Source organism: Hyla sarda, chromosome 11 (assembly GCF_029499605.1).
Source record: "Hyla sarda isolate aHylSar1 chromosome 11, aHylSar1.hap1, whole genome shotgun sequence".
Taxonomy (NCBI): Eukaryota; Metazoa; Chordata; class Amphibia; order Anura; family Hylidae; genus Hyla; species Hyla sarda.
The window spans coordinates 84263981-84290300 of record NC_079199.1 but is presented as its reverse complement, the minus strand read 5'-3'; the positions used below and the strand labels follow the sequence as shown (position 1 = coordinate 84290300).

Below are 26320 nucleotides of genomic sequence, written 5' to 3'. Positions count from 1 at the left end.
TAATGTCCCTGATACCAAATCCGATACCTGGTGGAGTGCTCCGCTGCCCCGTTCTCCGGTCCGCATCACTGCCGCTGCCCCATCCCCCGTCCGCATCATGGCGTCTTATGGAGGAGCATGTGACCCACATGTCTCTCCACCTCTTCCACTGCGCCCAGTGTAATGCTACGGAGGAAGCAGAGTGACGTGTATGTCACATGCTCCTCCATCGGCTGTCCGGGCATGCTGGGAGTTGTAGTTTTGAAACATCTGGAGCTCCGCAGGTTGAAGACCACTGCCGGGCCTTCGTCATCATCCAGACCCCCCACTTTAGTTTTCTAATCGCCCTTCCTTACGACCGAGGGGAGGTGAGTAGAAAACTAAAGGGGGGGGGGGGGTCTGGATGATGACGAAGGCCGCGGTGGTCTTCAACCTGTGGAGCTCCAGATGTTTCAAAACTACAACTCCCAGCATGCCCGGACAGCCGATGGCTGTCCGGGCATGCTGGGAGTTGTAGTTTTGCAACAACTGGAGGTCCGCAGGTTGAAGACCACTGAAAGGGATTGACAGGCGGAGAGTTCACTAGAGTATAAGCCGAGGGGGGGGGGGGGGGGGCGTTTTCAGCACGAAAAATCGTGCTGAAAAACTGGGCTTAGACTCGAGTATATACGGTAAACATATCAGAAACTATGTAAATATGATATTCCTGTAATTGAACAGCCCAGATTTACGTAAATTCATGCAGCAAGTGTAAATCCTTTTACATATTTAGAGGCGGAGTTGAAAATGCATGTCATTTAGGGAAAGTATTTCTCATATAACGTCGTAGGTATACTTCAGGTGTCTGAAATACCTTAGAAATGTGACGCTAGTCAAGTAAGGCTGGGTTCACACTACGGTTTGTAACTACGGTTCCCGTATACGGCTTGGAGGAGGGGTGGGCGGGGCTTAATCGCGGCGCCCGCACTCAGCCGTATTCGGGAACCGTAATTAATGTATGTCTATGAGCCGACCGGAGTGAACCGCAGCCTCCAGTCGGCTGCGTTTTCGGCCACGTTTTTGCCTGCGGTCGGGAAACCGCATACGGACGAAAAAGACCGTATAGTTACAAACCGTAGTTACAAACCGTAGTGGGAACCCAGCCTTAGCCAGAATTCTAGCACATTTGCTGTAATAAATCTGCCCAACATGTTTTGCCTCCCCAATGGTTTAAAACTAAAGCCCCTCAAAAACTGCAGAATTGTGTTTTGTTTTTGTTTTTTTTTTTGTCTATTTTTTTTTACCCCACAAATGTTGTTTCTTTGTTTCGCATTTCCCACCACCTTTTTGAACACTGGCACTTTGGGAAAAATGGTGGCATCCACCTAAGGATCACATGACTGTAAGAATCCAGAAATCCCATACAGTACTTCACTACTGCCCCCCATGGGAGTTACTTAGAGAAGGTCAGATTCTACGACATCAAAGGGTTATTAGTTCTGGTCATTGTACAAGTTGTTCATCCGCCTCATTCTCCACACAAAGCCACAATTAAGAGACGACGTGCCCGGTTGTGGTAAGGTCATGCCAAGACACCCCGCGTTCTCCGCGACTGATGACACGGCCTTGTGTGTTGGTCTGGGATACTGAATGAGGCACAGTCTTTGTAGTCGGGGCCCCATCATATGAATAATGAGCCAGAGACCCCATAAGAGTCACGCAGACAATGGCCTGGCTGTGCAGCGCACACACACAGACGTCACTGGCACACTGCGTCCTTTCCATCCCGCTGCCCTCTGAAGGTTACATACCAACAGAATGACAGGGATGTGAGGCCGGTGTTATGGAGTCCTCATCCTTCACGTCACCACAGCAGCCGTCCTCTTCTGATTATAAAAATTCTGTTCATATGAATCTGGGAAAGTGACAATCAGTATCGCTAATATTGCTTCACTAAGCTTTCCCAGACTCCTGAATGGCAAATGTTTAGTTATTTCTGCAAAACTAAGGAGATATATATAGATATCATGTGCTATTGTTTTGTATTTCTATAATGTTCTCTTAAAGTATTTATCCACCTTTTTTTTAAACATCTTTTTAGCATTATATAGAATCTGTATAACAAGCTGAGTCAATGGGGGAGATTTATCAAAACCTGTGCAGAGGAAGAGTGGTGCAGTTGCCCATAGCAACCAATCAGATTGCTTCTTTCATTTTCCACAGGCCTCTTTAGAGGCCTGTGGAAAATGAAAGAAGCCATCTGATTGGTTGCTATGGGCAACTGCACCACTCTTCCTCTGCACAGGTTTTCATAAATCTCCCCCAATGTGTATATAAATGACATTATTATCCTACACAGGTCCTAAGTTATATCCTGTATTATAACTTAGGACCTGACATATGAGTGTGGTGTCACTGGCCACCCATGTGGCAACCTTTTTTAATGTGCACAAATAAACCTTAAAGGACAACTGTAGTGGAACACTTTTATATATGCTCGGGCCTCAAAAATAAACATAATAAACTCATACATACCTTCCTACGAGCCCCCGGTGGTCCGGCACAGGCCTCACGGTCTGGCAGTGCTGACGTCATTCCACTTCCTGGGGACTGGGACGCCGCAGAGCCGTCGGCGTATCACCGGCCCACTGTCATGTAAGGAGCTCTGGCCGGCTTCTTACATGACAGTGGGCTCAGCCTATCACCAGTCGGGGCGGGACATCGCTACGGCCGGTGATACGCCGACGGCTTTGCTGCGTCCCCTTCACCAGGAAGTGGAATGACGTCAGCATTGCCGGACCGTGAGGCCTGTGCCGGACCAACGGGGGCTCGTAGGAAGGTATGTATGAGTTTATTTTGTTTGTTTTTTGAGGCCCGGGCATATATAAAAGTGTACCACTACAGTTGTCCTTTATATTTTATTGGATCCCTTCCCACCGGGAGCTGGATTTTCTTCCTTCAACTTTTTATTATCCTGAGCTGTACTCACTATTCTGCCGGTGAGGTCACTGTGTATATACATTACATTACTTATCCTGTACTGATCCTGAGTTATATCCTGTATTATACTCCAGAGCTGTACTCACTATTCTGCTGGTGGGGTCACTGTGTACATACATTACATTACTTATCCTGTACCGATCCTGAGTTATATCCTGTATTATACCCCAGAGCTGTACTCACTATTCTGCTGGTGGGGTCACTGTGTACATACATTACATTACTTATCCTGTACCGATCCTGAGTTATATCCTGTATTATACTCCAGAGCTGTACTCACTATTCTGCTGGTGAGGTCACTGTGTACATACATTCCATTACTTATCCTGTACTGATTCTGAGTTACATCCTGTATTATACTCCAGAGCTGTACTCACTATTCTGCTGGTGAGGTCACTGTGTACATACATTACATTACTTATCCTGTACTGATCCTGAGTTATATCCTGTATTATACTCCAGAGCTGTACTCACTATTCTGCTGGTGAGGTCACTGTGTACATACATTACATTACTTATCCTGTACTGATCCTGAGTTATATCCTGTATTATACTCCAGAGCTGTACTCACTATTCTGCTGGTGGGGTCACTGTGTACATACAAAACACCAAACTGAAAAATAATTTTGGGTTTTTTTTTCATTGATTTACAGCTAACATCTGTCCACAGCGTTTTTTTCAATGAAAAAATGCCATGGGGCCTGTTTTGGTGTTTTTTGGGGGCAAAAGGCAAAAAAAAAAAAGTGGAAACTTAGCCTTAGAGCCAAACTGGGGGAGATTTATCAAAACCTGTGCAGAGGAAAAGTTGCCCAGTTGCCCATAGCAACCAATCAGATCACTGCTTTCAGTTTGCAGAGGCCTTGTTAAAAATTAAAGAAGCGATCTGATTGGTTGCTATGGGCAACTCTTTCTTTGGACAGGTTTTGATAAATCTCCCCCCTTTTGTCTTAGAACTCCTTGCTTGTTCAGTGTGAGGAAAGAAAGAAAAAAAGCCGAAAGCGGCGCCTACTGTATTACCCTTTTATATATGGAGAGGTAAATCTTGTGGGGGAACACACAGGTAGTATAGGTGGGTGCTCACCAGATAGTATTAAAATAAGCGCATATCGCCCCGTATTCGGGGTACTCACTGATGTCCACGGAGCTGCTGTGCCGGAAGGTCCCAGAAAGCAAGCAGGTGCCTGTCCAGAAGAGTATGTCCAAGTGAAGGGGAAAAAAGACCTTTGTTGTCCTGGCGCTGCCCGTTCGGTCATCAGAATAGGAGAAAGATGGCTAGCAGTCGGCCTTAAATAAAGTGAAACTTTATTGTTTAAATATAAAAATTATAAAAATGTGGTTGACGCGTTTCGAGGGGGGATTTCCTCTTCCTCAGATCTGAGGAAGAGGGGATCCCCCATCGAAACGCGTCATCCACACTTTTATTATTCTTATATTTAAAAAATAAAGTTTCACTTTATTTGAGGCCAACTACAAGCCTTCTTTCTCCTATTCTGATGACCGAACGGGCAGCGCCAGGACAGCAAAGGTCTTTTTTTTTTATTTATTTTTATTTTTTTTCCCCTTCACTTGGACTCGCTTGTTCAGTGTCTGCACAGTGCCAGTGTGATAGTTTACATTTTAAAGAGTATCTGTCACCAAACTAAACTTATATTGTTTCTTATGTAATTATAAGATACAACCTTAACACTACCAACAATGTAAATATGTCATTCACTTCCCACTTTGTAAATAATGTTCTAGAATTTTTTTGGGATGTAAAAATTGAAATTGTAGAAGGAAAATTAAGAACAAAAGCCCGAAGCTAGAAATGCCCTACTGCATTAGAGCTCCTCTCACCCAACACACACAAAAAAACAGCATTTCTTACAGTCAAATGATTAGACTCAAAAGAATAAGCAATCGTGAGAATACTTACCAAAGGCAGGGGGTTGAGTTGGAGGAGCGATCCCTTGGTCGGGGGTCTCCATCTGAGGTCATCAGTAAAGCTAGAGAAAAAGCAGACAAGGTTAATGGAGTAGAAATAAACGAAAAAAAAAGAAAAGTGATAGGATTATGTTCTCATTCACAAATACACCCATGAAATACTACTAAATACTAAAAAGAGCAGTGTTAAAGGGGTATTCCAGGCAAAAACTTTTTTATATATATCAACTGGCTCCAGAAAGTTAAACAGATTTGTAAATTACTTCTATTAAAAAATCTTAATTCTTCCAATAGTTATTAGCTTCTGAAGTTTTCTGTCTAACTGCTCTATGATGATGTCACGTCCCGGGAGCTGTGCATGATGGGAGAATATCCCCATAGGAACTGCACAGCTCCCGGGACGTGAGTCATCATAGAGCAGTTAGACAGAAAACAGCAACTCAACTTCAGAAGCTAATAACTATTGGAAGGATTAAGATTTTTTAATAGAAATAATTTACAAATCTGTTTAACTTTCCGGAGCCAGTTGATATATATATAAAAAGTTTTTACCTGGAATACCCCTTTAAAGAACTGGTATATACTGCAACAGGACAAAGATCTAGTGCAGTGGTCTCCAACCTGCGGACCTCCAAGATGTTGCAAAACGACAACTCCCAGCATGCCCGGACAGCCAACGGCTGTCCGGGCATGCTGGGAGTTGTAGTTTTGCAACAGCTGGAGGCACCCTGGTTGGGAAACAGTGGCCTACGTATTCTGAGCTGGAGCACAAGCTTTGCAGATTAAAGGGGTACTCCACTGAAAAACATTTATTTTTATTTATTTTTATAAAATTTTTTAGATCAACTGGTGGCAGAAATTTAAACAGATTTGTAAATTACTTCTATAAAAAAATCTTAATCCTTCCAATACTTATCAGCTGCTGTTTGATCCACAGGAAGTTCTTTTTCTTTTAGATTCTCCTTTTAGAATTTCCTTTTTGTCTGACCACATTGCTCTCTGCTGACACCTCTGTCCATTATAGGAACTGTCCAGAGTAGGAACAAACCCCTATAGCAAACCTATCCTGCCTGTCAGCAGAGAGCACTGTGGTCAGACAGAAAGGAAATTCAGAAAGAAAAGAACTTCCTGTGGAACATACAGCAGCTGATAAGTACTGGAAGGATTAAGATTTTGGCTGTCCCGGCATGCTGGGAGTTGTAGTTTTGCAACATCTGGAGGTCCGCAGGCTGAAGACCACTGATCTAGTGTCACCAAAAGTTAACCCATTATCACATACAAGAGGAGCGTGACAAGACGGGATTATTTAAAAAGTAAGGCGAACGACAAAACGGTTGGGAAAACGCACCAGTCTGTAATTTTTTTCGGCGATTCTTGCCCCTTCTGTGTATATAATTCAAAATCCAAAGAAAACAGTGTTTTTACTTACCACATGTGACCTTTTATCTCTCTGGATTTATAATAAAGGATTAGTTTTAGATTTATCACTTCGGAGTGCTGGTGCCTTGTCCTGTATGGACGTGGTTTCCTTACTAAGCCTAGTGATCATTTCTTCTTCTGCAGCACTGCTGCATGCTTTCTCCATGCACCTGGAGTTGGAGTCCGTGACCATATGTACATCCAGGACACTGTGTGAGCTGTATACCATCCATTTTTGGGGGGTTTTCTCTCAGTGATGTCGCACTTGCTGGGGAGCGCCCACTTTCCCCTGCCGGGAGCTCACACAATGTGAGTTAGGGTGCGTTCACACCACATTTTTGCAATACAGTTCCCGTATCAGGTTTTTGATGAAAAACTTATTCCTCAAAACCGGACTAAACTGTATCAAAACGTGTGTACAAATTTCAACCCGTATACAGTTAAAAACTGTATACGGTTTGCAAAATGATGTCCGATTGCATCCGTTTTGTAAGAAAAAAACGTATACGTTTTTAACTTTTCAATCCATTTTGAATAAAGTTTCACTTGTTTGATTGAAATTCCAAGAAAAAAAACTGTGCAAAGTCAAAAACCATATGGTGAAAACCGGATGGAACCGTATGCACATACAGTTCTGTATGGTTCCCATTGACTCCCATGTTGAAAAAAAAAAACGTATACGGTTTAATGCAGTTTTTCACCCGGACCAAAAACCGTGGTAGACTACGGTTTTGGGTACAGGTAAAAAACTGTACAAAACCGTATGGGATGCAAAACGGACACAACCGTATGCATCTTTTAGCATACGGTTTTCAATGGAGAGTCAATGCATACGGTTTTCAATGGAGAGTCAATGCATACGGTTTTCAATACGGTTCCGTGCGGTTTTCACATTGAAAACGTATACGGGAACTGTATTGCAAAAACGTGGTGTGAATACAGCCTTAGGCTGGGTTCACACTACGTTTTGTATCCGGTTCCTGTATACGGCTGGGAGGAGGGGGGCGGGGCTTAATCGCGGCGCCCGCACTCAGCCGTATAGGGGAACCGTATTTAATGCATGTCTATGAGCCAACCGGAGTGAACCGCAGCCTCCGGTCGGCTGCGTTTTCAGCCGTATGCGGTTTCCCGACCGCAGGCAAAAACATGGTCGACCGCGTTTTAACTGCATACGGCCGGAAAAGCAGCCGACGGGAGGCTGCGGTTCACTCCGGTTGGCTCATAGACATGCATTAAATACGGTTGCCCTATACGGCTGAGTGCGGGCGCCACAAACCCAGCCTAAGGCTCCTTTCACACTACTGCTACTGTCCGTCAGTAGCGGGTCCATTGGAAGATAGCAGGAGAAAAATTAGTGCTTGCGACGTCTTTTTCTCCCGCTATCATCTGGCGGAATAACGGCCGCAAAAACGGACGTCAAAGAATCCCATTCAAGTGAATGGAATCTTCTGTGCCCGTTAGGCCTCCCGTTGGGCCCCGTCACACTAATGGCTGTTTAAAGGCAAAAAAAAAAGCCTAAACAAAAGAGCCCAATGGCAGTGTGAAAGTAGCCTAAGAAGAAACATATGATACACAGCTTTTTAAAGCTCTGAAACATTTTTTAAGGGCAGGAGTGGTGTTTGGAGTAGTTAGGGAATATTATCAGAGTTAGTTTAGAAAATATGGTTTGATAACAGGTCCTCTTTAAAGCGTACCCGTCAGATTCATTTTTTTTTATATATGTCACTCAGTACCTAATCCTGACCATGTACATCTAATTTTTGTGTCTAGCACCTTTATTTATTTATTTTTTTTTTTTTATTACACTTTTAATTTAGCTCACTAGTCTGAATTCCTCTCAAAGGGAGGGGGCGTGGCCTCACTGTGCAGGTCTCCGCCCCCTCCCTCAGTATGCTGTCTGCTCACATCTCCCCTAGCATTAGCAAAACTACAACTCCCAGCTTGTCCTCACTGACAGTAGCCGGACACAAGCTGACAGTGGGAGGATTTTTCCTCCAGCTCTGAGCCCTGCGCTCACAGCTGTCAATCAAGGAAGTGTGTCCATGACATAGGTGATGACTCATGGACACAGCAGGACTAGTATGTGTCCAAGCAGGCGGGGGGGGGGGGGGGCAGTTGTTTGACTGGCTTTTTCAGTATGAAATACAGAAACTCTTCTAATGAAAGCAATTGCAAAACCTATAGGTTATACATGCTTTACAACATATCAAAAGTTTTTGTATCTGACCGTGCCTATTTAAGTGTCCTCTTTACACAAGGCACTATACTATCAACTGCTGTGTGGGGAAAAACAAAGCAAAACTCCCCCACTCTACCCCCACCCCCATATTATAGGAGCACATCTAAGCCAGGTAAGTATAACCTGTTTTATTACAATATGTAAAATGAAATCTCTGACTTACCCCTTTTTGAGGTGCACTTCTGTAGGTGACTAGTTGCCACCAACTTTTCTATTTCTTCCTATTTTTAGAACGTGAAACGGCTCCTGCAGAACCAGCGCTTGTCAGAACTGGACGCCACGCGTTTAGTCATGCTTTATGCTCTGCACTATGAGCGGCACAGCAACAATGCTTTGCAGAGCCTCCTCACTGACCTCCGTAATCGGGGAGTGTCTGAAAAGTATCGGAGGGTAAGTGTTGGCCTGTGAACTCCCTAAATCGTGTCACCGTGTAAAGATATTGATAGTAACAACACCTTTTTGTTTATTGGCTAGCTGGTATCTCCTGTGGTGGAGTTTGGTGGCAAGAGAGTGCGAGGCAGCGATCTCTTCAGTCCAAAGGATGCCGTGGCCATCACCAAGCAGTTCTTTAAGGGACTTAAGGTCAGTGATCTTTTGACATGAAGTAGAATTTTAACAAACCATTAACATTATCACAATGATAAAAAGGTGTAGTTTAGATTCAGACTTCATGTTTGTGGTTGACTCTCTTTAAAGGTGCCCATACCCCTTATACTACATTTGCCTGAATCCGCCACTGCTGGCCGGTTTGGTCAATTGTCTAAGGTGTATGGCGGCTTCCCAAATCTCCAATGGGAGATAATGTTAGTTGCAGCTGTCAAGAGATGGCACATGCTGGGCAGCAAATGAACAATCCGCTTTTGAAGTTCATGTCTTTGCTGGAAAAATCGGCAAGTGTAAGGATCTGAGGGACCCTTTAAAGGGGTACTCCACTGCTCAGCGTTTGGAACAAACTGTTCCAAACGCTGGAGCCGACGCTGGGAGCTTCTGATGCCATAGCCCTGCCCCCTCATGACATCACGCACACCCCCTCAATGCAAGTCTATGGGAAGGGGCGTGACGGCCGTCACGCCCCTTCCCATAGACTTGCATTGAGGGGGTGTGCGTGATGTCATGAGGGGGCAGGGCTATGGCATCAGAAGCTCCCAGCGTTTGGAACAGTTTGTTCCAAACGCTGAGCAGCGGAGTATCCCTTTATCCCCTTAAGGACATGCACCATAAATGTACGGCGCTGCATAGCGCCTCTAAGCGCACAGTGCCGTACATTTACGGCGCAGCTGTGATACGAGCGCAGGAGCTGCGCTCGCTTTATTCCCGGCGGCTGTCAACTGCGCTCGCTTTATTCCCGTCGGACCCCCCGATAATGGCGGACGTAAGCGATCGCGCTGATGTCTGCAAGTAACCCCTCAGGTGCCGTGATCAATACAGATCACGGCATCTGCGGCAGTGCGGCACTTATTATAGCTGATCTGATCACCAAGATGGCGGAAGGAGGTCCCCTCACCTGCCTCCGTCCGCCTCCTGGGGTCTTCTGCACTGATCTGCCTTCCAGAAGACCAGAGCAGAAGATGACCGATAATACTGATCAGTGCTATGCCCTATGCTTAGCACTGAACAGTATTAGCAATGTAATGATTGCTATAAATAGTCCCCTATGGGGACTAAAAAAAGTGTAAAATAAATGTTAAAAAAAAGTTTTTAAAAAAAATGTGAAAAATCCCCTCCCCAAATAAAGTTTTTAAATCGCCCCTTTTCCCCATATTAATACATAAAAGCGTAAAAAAAAATATATAAATAATACAGTAAGATAAGGAAGCAGCACTTCTTGTTGAAAATGATGAAGATAGTGGGTGCAAACGGTAGGAGTCCCAGGTCACAGGAATCACAACTTGCATATAGAAAAACTGAAGACTGCACCACTCCAATTGTGGTGAAAAGGCAGTGGCGTTTATTCCAGCTCAAACATCAAGGCAACGTTTCGGCTGCATACAAGCAGCCTTTCTCAAGCCTGGCTTGAGAAAGGATGCTTGTATGCAGCCCCTCAATGCATGACATCACGGCGGGGGCGTGACGTCACACGCCGCCCGCCCTGTGGTCGCCGGTAATCAGTCCCGGAGCGAACACGCTTTGGGGACTGATTACAAATGGGGGATAAGATGTCCGCTCCGAGGACTGATTACAAATGGGGGATAAGATGTCCGCTCCGAGGACTGATTACAAATGGGGGATAAGATGGGGATAAGATGTCTAAGCACCGGAGTACCCCTTTAAATGTGTGGATTTTGTGTGGGCTTGCAGCGTATCTACAGCAAAACAAATTGGCCCTCATTTACTATTTCAAACCCGACATGTTTTGTCGAGTTGTGCGCCACATTCTGCGCCAGATTTTGCGCCAGAATTGAAAAAACCCCGACTATCTCTCCATTTTGCTAAGAAAACCCGAAAAGGGGGGCGTGGTCTCCAAAAAGGGGCGTGTTCCCGACATTTTCACAATAACCCACCATATTTACTAAGGTTTCTACAGAAAATGTGGTGGATTTGAGCTGAGGAAAACCAGACAAATCAGAGCAGGTGTAAAAAAAAAAAAAAAAGCAAAATGTAGGGAAACCTTAGTAAATACCGTGGAAAATAAATTGTGGGGAATTAAAACCCACAAAGAAACCTACACAACACTCTTAGTAAATAAGGACCATTATCTACAACTAAAAAGTATGGATTTTTGCAGATTTTGATTTCCCCGTGTTTCGCGCACTTTGCTGCTACTGTATATGCTGCAGATGTTCTCATAAAGTGATCCTATCCTTACAAGAAAGAAGTTAGAGGGAAGCCAGGCAACCGTCACGCCCCCTTCCATAGACTTGCATTGAGGGGGCGGGGTGTGACCTAATGAGGGGGCGGGGCTAAGATGTCACGAGCTCCCGACACCAGCTCCAGCGTTCGGAACAGTTTGTTACTTAGTTCATCTGATGGTTAGAAGCCCAAGTCAATAGTCATACCAGATTGGTGTGGCAGCGGCTGCATTCACCTGTGTGTCTTGTAGGGGGTGGAGAACGTCTACACTCAGCACCAGCCATTCCTCCTCGATACCCTGGACCAGCTTATTAAAGGAAAACTAAAGGACAACATGTACCCGTATGTGGGACCCAGCACACTGCGAGACAGGTGAGACAAAAATATGTTGCCGCTTTAAGAGCGTGGTCTTCACTACCAAGATGTCGGAACGAAACTAAAAGCTTCAATGAACCACAAAAATTGTATTGCAAAAGGGAATAATGTGTTACTATCCTATTAAACCAATAATTGTATTGTCACACAGACATGTCAAAAGTTAAGATCTCTGGTCTCTGAACGTAGTTATAGCAAACTCTGCTCTCAAAGCGTGAGACAGGATTAAAGGGGTGCTCTGCCCCTAGACATTTTATCCCTTATCCAAAGGATAGGGGATAAGATGTCTGATCACAGGGGTACCGCAGCTGGGACCCCCGCGATCTCTGTGCAGCACCCAGCTTTCATTTAGAATGCTTGGTCATGGCCACGCCCCTTGTGACATCACACCACTCCCCCTCAATGCAAGTTTATGGGAGGGGGTGTGACTGCCGTCACACCCCCTCCCATAGACTTGTATTGAGGGGGTGTGGTGTGATGTCACAAGGGGCGTGGCCGTGACATCACGACCCCCGCCACCCGCTCCGAGCGTTTGAAACAAAATGTTCCAAATGCTCGGGAAGCGGAGTACCCCTTTAATAGACTATAATGGAACCTGTCTCCTGTAATAAGTCAGACTGTTTGCTGAGCCAGGGAGTGAAGCGGGCTATGATCAGAGATGGGTCATGGCACAAAGACCCTGACCGCTCTTAACTCTGTGCGACATGCTAAGAGGTAGTTTAAAGGGGTACTCCCGTGGAAAACTCCTTTTTTTTGTTGTTGTTTTTTTTTCAACTGGTGCCAGAAAGTTAAACAGATTTGTAAATTACTTCTATTAAAAACATCTTAATTCTTCCAATAGATTTTATGGGCTGTATACTACAGAAGAAATGCTTTTCTTTTTGGATTTGTCTGATGTCATGACCACAGTGCTCTCTGCTGACCTCTGCTGTCCATTTTAGGAACTGTCCAGAGCAGCATATGTTTGCTATGGGGATTTTCTCCTGCTCTGGACAGTTCCAAAAATGGACAGCAGAGGTCAGCAGAGAGCACTGTGGTCGTGACATCAGAGGAATCCAAAAAGGAAAAGCATTTCCTCTGTAATATACAGCCCCTAAAAAGTACTGGAAGGATTAAGATTTTTTAATAAAAGTAATTTACAAATCTGTTTAACTTTCTGGCACCAGTAGATTACAAAAAAAACCTTTTCCACGAGAGTAACCCTTTAAATGGCAGTTACGCTTAAAGGGTACATTCACACGTACGCAGATTTGATGCACAGGATTTGCTGCTGCAGATTTCAATGTAAACTAAATGACTGAGCCCAGCTTCTAATCTGCAGTTACAAATCCTGCACCTCAAATCTACGCAGGATCCTGTATATGTGAACGTACCCTAAGGGTCTATTCACACGTACAGTATTCTGCGCAGATTTGAAGCTCAGAATTTCAAGCTGTGTTCAGTCATTTAGTTTATATTGAAATCTGCAGCAGAAAATCCTGCGCATCAAATCTGTGCAGAATACTGTACACGTGAATAGACCCTTAAGGGGGTATTTTCCTTCCATGAAGTGATGACATAAAGCTAAGAGATGCCATTTCTTTATGATCATTGGGGGCTAGCTTACTAGGATGCCCCTAATTCCGCCCGCCTTTACTTGTATGTGTGTTGCTATGCGGAAATAATCCCAATTATTCTGCATCTGCCGAGCTGGACCCTGTTTTTTGATCTCGTACTAGAGGGTTTCGGTGCTGTGCTGCACTGTTCTGTGGTGAATGAGCTGGATTTCTGTACGTAATCCTGAGAATGCATCAAACGGCAGCCCAGCTCTATTATAATGAATGAGGCTTTCTGCTATTCCCTGCACAGCCAAGTGCTCGGGAATCAAAACGATCTAAGGGGACTCGGCACTAAACTTTTGTTGCAACCACCTAATTCTCAGGATTGGTAGGGGTCCCACAAGTGTTGTCTCTTATCAGTGACAGCTAGCCGATCATTTAATTATATTTCAGAGTGTTACGCATAGAGATCTGCCATTAAAGATGCCAATGCAGATTTATATTCCACCTGCATGGGGCATTGACCTCGATCTACAGGCTCCGTAATGTTCTGTGTTATGGATGTAATGTTGTTGAGGTGCCAACCCTTCTTGGTCCTGTCTGTAAAGTATTGCTTTGTCTGCAGGCCTCAAGATATCATTGTCTTCATGGTTGGAGGAGCAACTTATGAAGAAGCTTCAACAGTGTATCATCTGAACCGGACAACACCAGGGGTCCGCATTGTCCTTGGTGGAACCACCATTCATAATACAAAGAGGTATGTTCATGGAGTCTTGTCGTTCTTGATTCTTCATCTGGTGTTTTTCTTCATCTTGGAGTCATGTAAGAGGGGCTTGTATGGTAAACGGGATGTAGTTCACCCTGACATCACATTGAGACGTTGGTACAGCCTAATGTTGTAGCACTGGAGTTGCACTATCTAGCACAGTGTAATGACTTGGAAACTTCCCTGTCTATAGGATAGCCCTCTTCCCTCCCACATTGAGTGACCATTCATCATCTAAGCTCTTTCACACACTTGTCTCCTCTGTCATCATCAACCCTTACAATAACCTGTCGTCCTACACAACCTCTCCGGCGTCCTTGGCATCCCATTGCTGGTACATAACATCTGAAACCTAAGCCAGCATTTTTCCTCTTCTCTTTACGCAATGTACTATCCGTCTAGCTGGACAGACCTAAAATTGAAATGAAAGCCGCTGCTTAGCTGACATTGGAGCCACACTTAACTATGTATTTTCCAGTCCTGTCATCAGGTGCCAGAGCAGGAGGTATTGGGTTACATGATCTGTGTAATGGGGTCAATTAGCACAGAATGTTTTCAAGTGAATTCGTAGAAAAGGTTAAGACTGATACTGGTGGTGGCAAAACCTGCCAGTGCCAGGGGATAAAGTGCCACAGTGGTCTTATGTGTGATCAGTAACAATCCTATCAGAATGTTATCATAGAATTATGGTGATTACTCACTTCAGACTTCTACATCACCTTATAATGGCCACAGTCGTTTTAAACACCTTCCCTTCAACAAGCCCATTCTGTGTTAAACTGGCACTTGTCAGATACAAAAACTTTTGATATGTTGTAAAGCCTGTATAACCAATAGGTTTTGCAATTGCTTTCATTAGAAAATTTTCAGTATTTCATACTGAAAAGCAAGTCAAACAATTGCCCCCCTGCCTGCTTGTACACATACTAGTCCTGCTGTGTCCATGCGTCATCACCTACGTCATGGACACACTTCCTTGATTGACAGGTGTGAGTGCAGGGCTCAGAGCTGGAGGAAAAATCCTCCCACTGTCAGCTTGTGTCCCGCTACTGTCAGTGAGGACAAGCTGGGAGTTGTAGTTTTGCTAATGCTAGGGGAGATGTGAGCAGACTGTATACTGAGGGAGGGGGCGGAGACCTGCACAGTGAGGCCACGCCTCCTCCCTTTTGAGAGGAATTCAGACTAGTGAGATAAATTAAAAGTGTAATAAAAAAATATATATATAAAGGTGCTAGACACATAATAATTAGATATACATGGTCAGGATTAGGTACTGAGTGATATATAAAAAATTTTTTTTTTTTTATTGGATCTGACGGGTACACTTTAAAATAAATAAGCCTATACTTAACTCTTCCCTATAGTGTCTGGGATCAGGGCGCCCGGTCTCTGATGCTTCGCTCCCCAGAGCTGCAAATGCTACATCACATTGTCAGTCTCTCAATCACTGGCTGAGACGAGACAATGCTGTGGACAGTGATTGGTGATGTGACGTAATGTCTACAGCTTCGGGAAGCGCCCAGATACAAGTGTCGTGTGCAGCTCAGGCACCGACATACCAGATGCTATAGGGGAGCAAGAGAGGTAAGTATAGGCTTATTATATATTATTACACAGGCTGGGCAAATAAAAACCTTTTTGCTGTATAACTCCTTTTAATTTACCTAAAGCAATTCCTTTATTTCAGAAAAAGCCCTACACTCATGGCCACTAGGTGTCTCACTTCACTGCAATCTACTGTCTGTTAGGGGAATTCCATCTCTAATAGCAGGGAAACCAGAACAGAAGTGGGTCAGGTCTTGACTAGTACTATGTGCAGTAGGTTAAGCCTGGAAGCCTCCTCCAGATGATCCATGCTTTGCCTGTAAGTTAATTCAAAGTTTTCTTCTGATCTCCTTTTCATTAAGTTCTGGCCAGCTGTGTGTAGCTTGTCATCATCATCAGAAGCAGTAGTTCCCTGCTTAGACCAGGGCTGCTTTTACAATGTAACTTCTTTTTGCTTCTGTTGCAGTTTTCCTTTTACATCTAAAACCCAGTACCCATAAGCCTACCCCCTTCCTGCTCCAAACGCACGCACGCCATCTGTAGTAGTGTATGGTAAATCATCCCCCTGCACAGTACAGTCTGTTCAGTCCAGTGACTTTTCAGCACAACTCTTGGCATGGCAGAGAGGAGTTGGTGCTTTCCTCTTACTGGCCAGAGAAAGGAACTCCATGTGTGAGTACTACTGGCAAACAGCTCAGTTCGGTCCTGCCCCCAAACATTGAGAGAATGAAAAATAGCGGTTTACCATGGGGGGTGGCGGTTCACGCTAATCAATTACCATTAATGTAACAAAACTTTGCCGTTTTTGTTTAACCCCAATAACCCCCAGGGTTTTTTGCTCTTCATTTTTTCCTTCTCACCTTCTAAAAATCATAGCACATATAATTTTCCACCTACATACCCATATGAGGGCTTATTTTTTGCGCCACCAATTTTACTTTGTAATACCATCAATAATTTTACCACAAAATCTACGGTGAAATCAGAAAACAATATGTGGGGCAAAATTGGAGAAAAAAAAAAAAACCCTGCCATTTTGTAACTTTTGGGGGCTTCCGATTCTACGCAGTGCACTTTTCGGTAAAAATGACACCATGCGGTCACAAAGATACCTAATTTATATAGGTTTTATTTTATTTTACTACTTAAAAAAAAAAAAACTACATGCACCAAAATTAGTATGTTTTCAAATTGTCCTCTTCTGACCCCTATAACTTTTTTATATTTTTCCGCATACGGGGATGTATGGGCTTACTTTTTGCGCAGTGATCTGAAGTTTTATTGGTATTTTTTGATGGGACTTTTTGATCATTTTTTATTAGTTTTTTTTAGGGTATACAAAATGACCAAAAATACGCAATTTTGGACTTTGGAATTTTTTTTACGTATACGCCATTGACAGTGTGGTTTAACCTTATATTTTTATAGTTCGGTCATTTACGCACGCAGTATCGTAAACTGCGATACCACATATGTTTTATTTTTATTATGTTTACATATTTTTGATATCTAATTTGGGGAAAGGGTGGGGATTTTAACTTTTAGTGTGGAAGGGGTAAACTCACATTTATTAGCTTATTTTTTTTTTTTTTTTTTTTTTTTAAACACCATTTTTGTCCCCATAGGGCACTATTACATGCAGTCTTCTGATTGCATACCTCTGTTCAATGCTATGCCATAGCATAGATCAGTGTTATCTGAGTTCGATTGCTCCAGCCTGGGCAGCCAGGCTGGAGCATCGCAGAATGGATCGGACGGCGAGGAGGAAAGTAAGAGCCCTCCCGTCATCCTGTAAGCTGATCTGGATACTGCGGTGATCCCGATCAGCCGACTGAGCTGCCGGGAATGCTGTTTTTTTTTCTTCATTTTAAACATGACGATCAACTTGGATCGCCGCGTCTAAGGGGTTAATGCCGGGCATCACCACGATTGGTGATGTCTGGCATTAGACATGGGTCCTGGCCGTTGATAGCCGCCGGGACCACCCCGCTATGAGGCGTGGTCAGTCCGTGACCCCGCGTCATAGAAGGGGAGCGGGACCAGGGTGTACAGGTATGCCCTTAATACTGTAAAGTAGACTTCAAGATTATAGACATTTTGACAAGTCTTAGTGATGGCAGGAGATGTTTGCCCCTATACTCTTGGGCTCATTGGTGGTTCCTTTCTATTTGCTGGAATGAAGAGCTGGTCCCACTTGGGCAAACCCAGTCCGTCTATTCATTCAATGTTTGAAAGTCTGGCATGTAGAGCTTTATCAGTGGGTACTGCAGGGGCAATGTATAGCCTTGGTGATGGCAGTGACAAAAAAAAACTAAAATCTAGAGCCTCTTAATTTCTATAAAAGAGAGGATTTGGCATGTTAAAATACAGTAGAGATGTGTGCATGGCCAGCTTCAAGGGGGTTCTCCCGTTTTATGTGGATCAAGAAGAGCCATTGTATCATGGCACATTCTGTAAATGTTGAATATATGTTGTGCTTTAGTTCCTTACTATTTGTAAAATCTATGCTTGCTGTATGTATAAAAACATTTTTTTCACTGAAACATTGTAAGGACAGGAAGGAAGGTTTACATAGTTCATAAGGTTGAAAAAAGACCAGAGTCCATAAAGTTCAACCTATAACCCTAATGAGTCCCTACTGAGTTGATCCAGAGGAAGGCAAAAAACCCTCATACTAGAGGTAAAAATTCCTTCCCGACTCCAAATATGTTATCAGAATAAATCCCTGGATCAATGTCTTGTCCCTATAAATCTAGTATACATAACCAGCAATGTTATTACTCTGCAAAAATGCATTCAGGCCCCTTTTAAATTATTTTAAAGAGTTAACCATGACCACCTCCTCAGGCAGAGAATTCCACAGTCTCACTGCTCTTACAGTAAAGAACCCCTGTCTGTTCTGGTGTAGAAACCTTCTTTCCTCTAGACGTAGAGGATGCCCCCTTGTTATTGATACAGTCCTGGGTATAAATAGATCATGGGAGAGATCTCTGTACTGCCCCCTGATATATTTATACATAGTTATTAGGTCTCCCCTGACCCTTCTTTTTTCTAAACTAAATAACCCTAATTCTGACAATCTTTCTGGGTACTGTAGTCCTCCCATTCCCCGTATTACCCTGGTTGCCCGTCTTTGAACCCTCTCCAGCTCCACTATAACTTTCTTGTGCACTGGCGCCCAGTACTGTACACAGTATTCCATGTGTGGTCTGACCAGTACTGTACACAGTATTCTATGTGTGGTCTGACCAGTACTGTACACAGTATTCTATGTGTGGTCTGACCAGTACTGTACACAGTATTCTATGTGTGGTCTGACCAGTACTGTACACAGTATTCTATGTGTGGTCTGACCAGTACTGTACACAGTATTCTATGTGTGGTCTGACCAGTACTGTACACAGTATTCTATGTGTGGTCTGACCAGTACTGTACACAGTATTCTATGTGTGGTCTGACCAGTACTGTACACAGTATTCTATGTGTGGTCTGACCAGTACTGTACACAGTATTCTATGTGTGGTCTGACTAGTGATTTGTACAGCGGTAGAATTGTTTCCTAGTCGTGGGCATCTATGCCCCTATTGATGCCCCCCATGATTTTATTAGCCTTGGCAGCAACTGCCCGACACTGGTCACTACAGCTAAATTTACTGTTACCTAAGACCCCTGAGTCCTTTTCCATGTCAGTCGTCCCAAGTGTTCTCCCATTTAATACATAATCCCAGCCCGGATTTTTCCTCCAAGACGGACCCCTGTGGTCCCCAATAGTAACAGTCACCCAATCAGAATAAGTACCATTAATAACCCCCCTCTGTTTCCTATCACTGAACCAGTTACTTACCGACTAATACATATTCTCCCCCAGCCCAATCCTTCTCATTTTATGCACCAATCTTTTATGTGGCACCGTATCAAATGCTTTGGAAAAATCCAGATATACGACATTCAGCGATTGCCCCTAGTCCAGTCTGGAGCTCGCTTCCTCATAAATGCTGATCAGGTTAGGTTGACAGGACCGATCCCTCATAAAGCCATGCTGATATGGTGTCATACATTTATTTGTATCAAGATATTCCAAAATAGCATCTCTTAGGAAACCCTCAAACAATTTATATACAATGGAGGTTAAACTAACAGGCCTATAATTCCCGGGGTCACCTTTTGACCCCTTTTAAAAAGGTTTGCTGATATATTTAGCTCACAGTGGACTGTCTAGAATGGAGACAATTTTAGAACCCCCTCAGCTATTTGCTTCTTTTTATATTTTTCAGTTCTGATCAGCTGGGTCCACTATTGATCCTGAGACTAGTCGGGTGTCTCAGTAAGAAGATTCCGTAACCCCATTCAGTAGTGGACATTGACTGTGCATGTGCAGCCACTTCTCCAGTGATGGTTGGCCCCTTGGGATCTTGGGGTTCCAGTTGCTGGACCCCTAGAGATCTCACTTTGTAACAACCAATTTATTACATCAGGCTTATTTTTTTGTAAAACCCCTCTTGTCCAGTGTTGGCACATGAGGCCCAGATTATCCGTTCACAGGACGGCTGGATATAGATATGTGCAGTACTTTCCACTGCAGGAGCGGAAAAAATATCCAATGTTTTTCACTACTCAGAGAGCGAGCTCAGGTGATGTGTCCAGGGGTCACCAGAAGGAATGTTTGCGCTGTTTTCTTGCCGCCCCTTGGCGCGCTCCTCTCCCAGAGCCTTTCAATTATTTACATGCACAGCAGGCTCAGGTGACAGGATTTGCATGGAGAGTAGAAACACTAAACGCTCACACACCATTAACCACTGGGTGGCCCGGCTACCGGATCACACCTCTTTCTTTCCAGAGACCACTTTTGCGCAATATCTTAACCCTTAAGAGACACGGGCAGCTTCGGTCTTTCACACATGGTGACTTTTTGTAATTTTTCTATCACTGTGTTCTGAAATTTAAATACATATTTCCAGCAGGAAAGTTATTCTTTATAGCACAATTTTGGGGGTAAATATAACGTATTGAAAGACTTCAGGGGAAAAAAGTCTTGATTTACTTAAAGGGGAAGCAAGGATTAGATTTGACCAAATTTAACACTTGGTAACGCGTTATATAGGGTAAAATCTTACTCCTTACCATCCTCGGGGGACGTCTTTGCCCTCAGGAATGGTGAAGATATGAAGTTTTTTAAGTTACCCCCGCCGCCTTGTATGCAGTCCCCTGGGCAGAGAGCTGTACTTACCTAGTCCGTTGCTCCAGCCGTAGTGACGCCCACTCAGTGTGATTGACGGCCCGCTCTGCTGCCTAAGCAGGCTATCAAACACTCCAAGGGGGCGTCACTATGGCTGGAGCAACGGGACTAGGTAAGTACAAGGGACTATTCACGAGGTGGCGGGGGTGACTTACAAACTTCATATCCTCACCATCCCTGGGGACGGTGGGGATAAAGATTTTACCATATCAGATGCATTGCCATAGACAGCAATGCATTTCTCTGAAGATTCCGCCACTAGAATTGACGTATCAATTCTTTCGGCAGAGACCTGAAACGGGATTTCTGGAGAAGGCGAGATTCTGCCACAAAGGAATTTCAAAGCTGACACTATCCACCGGATTCCGCTCTGAATTCCCATTGTGTGAACATGACCTTACTTGTGGGCTTTTACTACCGTATTCCGGGAAAGAAGTTTGAACACGTTTACCTATACTGATACATTGTAGCAAAAATGTGGGAGGGATCTTCTGGACCGATTACTCTGTCAAGGATTTTTAATATCTCCAGCATGATGTCTTTGTTTACTTTCATTGGATAAAAATCTGTCCTGGTCATGTGATCATCACACTGGAATTAACTAATAAGGTTCCAAAGGAATGACGGCAAGAATAGATATTAAAGGAGTACTGCAGCCCGAATTAACTTATCCCCTATCCACAGGATAGGAGATAAGTAGCTGATAGCGGTGGGTCCGAGCTCTGGGGTCCCCCGCGATCTCCTGAATGGGACCCCATCCTGCTCAGTCTGGCGCGCACGTTGTCTACCTCCAGACTGCACACTCTCCATTCATTTCAATGGAGCGCGTGCTTTCTACAGGTAGACGACACGCGCTCCAGACTGAGCAGGACGAGGTCTCGTTCAGGAGATCGTGGATAGGGGACAAGTTAATTCTGGCTGCAGTACCCCTTTAAAAAAAAAGAATGCAGAAAATTGAATACCGTATTTTTCGCCATATAAGACGCACTTTTTCTTCCCCAAAACTGGGGGGGGAAATGTTGGTGCGTCTTATACGGCGAATACCTGTCCTATCGCGGCGGTCCCTGCGGCCATCAGCGGCCGGGACCCGTGGCTAATACAGGACATCACCGATCGTGGTGATGCCTTGTATTAACCCTTCAAACGCGGCGATCAAAGCTGACCGCCGCATCTGAAGCAAAAATAACACTAGCCCAGCTGTTCAGTCGGGCTGTTCGGGACCGACGCTGTGAAATCTCGGCGTCCCGAACAGCTTACAGGACACCGGGAGGGACCTTACCTGCCTCCTCAGTGTCTGCTCCGTGCCGGGATCCCCTGCATGGCCGGCGCTCTCCTTTGTCGTCATCACGTCGTCGCGCGCGTGCGTAGCGACGTGATGGCGGCGACGGAGAGCGAGGATATCCGGCAGCAGAGATGTTCCGGAGCGACAGGGGACACGGCGACCGCGATGGAGGGCGACATCCAGGGGAGCCGTAACGGGTCCGGAGCGGCAGGGACACGTGAGTATTACCTCCTATACCAGTGGTCTTCAACCTGCGGACCTCCAAATGTTGCAAAACTACAACTCCCAGCATGCCCGGACAGCCAACGGCTGTCCGGGCATGCTGGGAGTTGTAGTTTTGCAACATCTGGAGGTCCGCAGGTTGAAGATCACTGTCCTATACTTTACATTGTATTTGGTTCCGAATCTCTTTTTCTAGATTTTTAACCTATAAAATTAGGTGCGTCTTGTATGACGAAAAATACGGTACTTGTTGTAAAAGTCGTGATGTGTTTCGTGTATTATGCTTTACATGTCTAGACGACTGCGGTGTTTGTCACAACAAGCTCTGACTCTTTCCAGTAGAATAACTACAGCTACAGACTATAATACTGGGTATAAATCTGGATGACAAAAGAACCTTGTCTATTTTATACAATACCGGGTCTATGGTCACGTAATTCATACTCACCACCTAGGCGATGGGTATTATGTTCCGGAATAGTTACTAATGGGCTGAATTTTTAGATCCAGCTAAGGAATCGGCAGCCCTGTTAACCCCTTACATTCCTGCTGACTGTATCGTCGGTGTAGTGGGTTTCTCTAATAACGGGATCCCATGAATATACAAAAAGGATTTCAGCTGTTAATAGCTGAAGCTTCTCTCGTATGAGACATCTAATCCCTTGGCCTAATTGTTATTTCCAGACCAGCTTACACCGGCCGTCTCTGACGCACACTGGGCTCCCTGTAACCTACCACTGAGCTGTAGTGAAAGCTTGGTACCTGTGATGGCATCGACATGGGGGTGATGGGCGGGTGTGGGCAGGTCTACGGAGGTAGATTTCTGCTCACGTGGTTTGTACGCAGAGTACTGTGCCTACAGTCGGAGCCGCTTTTACTATGCTGCGCCTTTAGGTTCACCACATTTCATAGATCTGTTGGAGACTCTTATTGCTTCTATCTATTACCTACATCAGTGTTTCCCAGCCAGGGTGCCTCCAGCTGTTGCAAAACTACAACTCCCAGCATGCCCGGACAGCCAACGGCTGTCCGGGCATGCTGGGAGTTGTAGTTTTGCAACAGCTGGAGGCACCCTGGCTGGGAAACAGTGGCGGCCTACGTACTCGGAGCTGGAGTACTCCACTGAAAAACTGGTGGCAGAAAGTTAAGCAGATTTGTAAATTACTTCTATCAAAAAAAAAAAATCTTAATCCTTCCAGGATTTATCAGCTGCTGTATGTTTCACAGGAAGTTCTTTACTTTTTGAATTTCCTTTCTGTCTGACCACAGTGCTCTCTGCTGACACCTCTGTCCATTATAGGAACTGTCCAGAGTAGGAGCAAATCACCATAGCAAACCTATCCTGCCTGTCAGCAGAGAGCACTGTGGTCAGACCGAAAAGGAAATTCAAAAAGAAAAGAACTTCCTGTGGATCAAAGAGCAGCTGATAAGTATTGGAAGGATTATCAGCTGCTGTATGTTTCACAGGAAGTTCTTTTCTTTTTGAATTTCCTCTCTGTCTGACCACAGTGCTCTCTGCTGACACCTCTGTCCATTATAGGAACTGTCCAGAGCAGGAGCAAATCCCTATAGCAAACCTCTCCTGCCTGTCAGCAGAGAGCACTGTGGTCAGACAGAAAGGAAATTCAAAAAGAAAAAAGCTTCCTGTGGAGCATACAGCACCTGATAAGTACTGGAAGGATTAAGATTTTTAAATAGAAGTCATTTACAAATCTGTTTAACTTTCTGGCACCAGTTGATTTAAAAGAAAATGTTCTCCAGTGGAGTACTCCTTTATTGATTCCAGGTTACCTGGAATTCATTTTCAATCAAAGACATAAGACGCCTTTAAAGGGGTACTCCACTGGAGAACATTTTCTTTTAAATCAACTGGTGCCAGAAAGTTAAACAGATTTGTAAATTACTTCTATTTAAAAATCTTAATCCTTCCAGTACTTATCAGCTGCTGTATGCTCCACAGGAAGTTCTTTTCTTTTTGAATTTCCTTGCTGTCTGACCACAGTGCTCTCTGCTGACAGGCAGGATAGGTTTGCTATGGGGATCTGCTCCTACTCTGGACAGTTCCTATAATGGACAGAGGTGTCAGCAGAGAGCACTGTGGTCAGACAGAGAGGAAATTCAAAAAGAAAAGAACTTCCTGTGGAGCATACAGCAGCTGATAAATCCTGGAAGGATTAAGATTTTTAAATAGAAGTAATTTACAAATCTGTTTAACTTTCTGGCACCAGTTGATTTGAAAGAAAATGTTTTCCGGTGGAGTGCCCCTTTAAAGGCGTCTTAGGTCTTTGATTGAGAATGAATCCCAGGTAACCTGGAATCGATAATCTCCAGGATATTCTATTATACTCATGCCTTAATAGTCTGCAGCCGGCTTCTATATTCTACGTATGTCTTTATCCTATGTCTCTACTTTCAGTTTCCTGGAAGAAGTCCAAGCAGCTGGTTTCCACGGCCGCCCTTCAGAAGCATACCAGGGGGCGACACGGTCATCAGTCAGGCGATAAGGACAAAACACATTGCATTCCCATCCGGTGTGGGTCCGGCCCTGCCCGTGCTGGGGGTCTGTGTGTCATGCTGTGCACTACGTTCTTTCTCTCCTCCTCGAGATTCCTCTTTTGTACAATGTCTGTGTCATCTCCGCAGGGTTTATGTGCATGCTGCATTATGTGAAGCTTCAGTTCTCCTAATGGACAGCGATAAACATGGGCCTTTGGCTCTTCCCGAGAATCCTTGGACAAGCACTTTTGAGACCCTAGATGAAGCACATGGATCTACCTGGGGGGGGGATTACCCAATAACTAATGCCAAGACCTATGTCGGCTGGATAGTCCTGTCCGTGTAAACAGAAGTGCTCTGTCGGGTTTTGGATTTTCTGGGAGCAGGTGGACTCTTATGATTTGATATCCTTGTGGGGCAGGAAAATACCCAGTGTGTGGTGGGGAGGTGATCCTGAGGGAAAAAAGGGGGTGACTTTATTTAGTATGTGGGAAGGATCTAAGAGAGAACTCTATAGTGGATGTATTTGTTTACAAGTCTAAAACCCTCATCTCCTGTGGATCAGAAATGGCACTGCCCCTTGGGCCCAAGAGCTTCACCATTGGGCTCATGTGAAATGGCTTTAAAGGGGTACTCCACTGCTCAGTGTTTGGAACAAACTGTTCCAAACGCTGGAGTCGGCGCCTGGAGCTCGTGACATCATAGCCCCGCCCCCTCATGATGTCACCCCTCAATGCAAGTCTATGAGAGGGGGTGTGGCTGCTGTCACGACCCCTCCCATAGACTTGCATTGAGGGGGCGAGGTGTGACTTAATGAAGGGGTGGGGCTATGACATCACAAGCCCCTGGCTCGCAATAGTTTGTTCCAAACACTGAGCAGCAGAGTATCCCTTTAAAGGGGTTGTGCGCTGCCCTGCAGTTCGGAGCTCCACTCACAGTGTCCGGAAGTTCATTACTCCGAACGCTGTGTGCGGGCTTCCGTGTTCGCGGCCCCTCGCGACGTCTCGCCCGCCCCCTCAACGAAAGTCTATGGGAAGGGGGCGCGACTGCTGTCATGCCCCCTTCCCATAAACTTTGGTAGAGGGGGCGGGCGAGATGTCGCGAGGGGCCGCGAACACGGAAGCCCGCACACAGCGTTAGGAGTAATGAACTTCCGGACGCTGTGAGCGGAGCTCCGAACTGCAGGGCAGCGCACAACCCCTTTAAGGGGTGCTCTGGTGAAAAAACATTTTTTTTTTTTTTTTTTTTTTTTTTTTAAATCAACTGGTGCCAGATAGTCAAACAGATTTGTAAATTACTTTTATTTTCAAATCTTAACCCTTCCAGGGCTTATCAGCTGCTGTATGTTCCAGAGGAAGTTCTTTTCTTTTTGAATTTCCTTTCGGTCTGACCACAGTGCTCTCTGCTGACACCTCTGTCCATGTCAGGAACTGTCCAGAGTAGGAGCAAAACCCCATAGCAAACTTCTCCTGCTCCGGACAGTTGTTAAAATGGACAGAGGTGTCAGCAGAGAGCACTGTGGTCAGACAGA

At 44.8% G+C, this 26320-nt stretch overlaps 1 protein-coding gene across 1 annotated transcript in view; it reads left to right on the top strand.

The window, feature by feature from the left end:
• VPS45 (vacuolar protein sorting 45 homolog) overlaps positions 1-25521 on the top strand; it is a 51976-nt gene extending 26455 nt beyond the window's left edge. Inside the window, exons 11-15 of the mRNA XM_056546407.1 lie at positions 8771-8929; positions 9014-9121; positions 11580-11701; positions 13868-13999; positions 24710-25521. Coding sequence (XP_056402382.1) covers positions 8771-8929; positions 9014-9121; positions 11580-11701; positions 13868-13999; positions 24710-24797 — 609 coding nt within the window. The 3' untranslated portion in view covers positions 24798-25521. The remainder of the gene's footprint in view (positions 1-8770; positions 8930-9013; positions 9122-11579; positions 11702-13867; positions 14000-24709) is intronic.
• Positions 25522-26320: the final 799 nt, after the last annotated feature.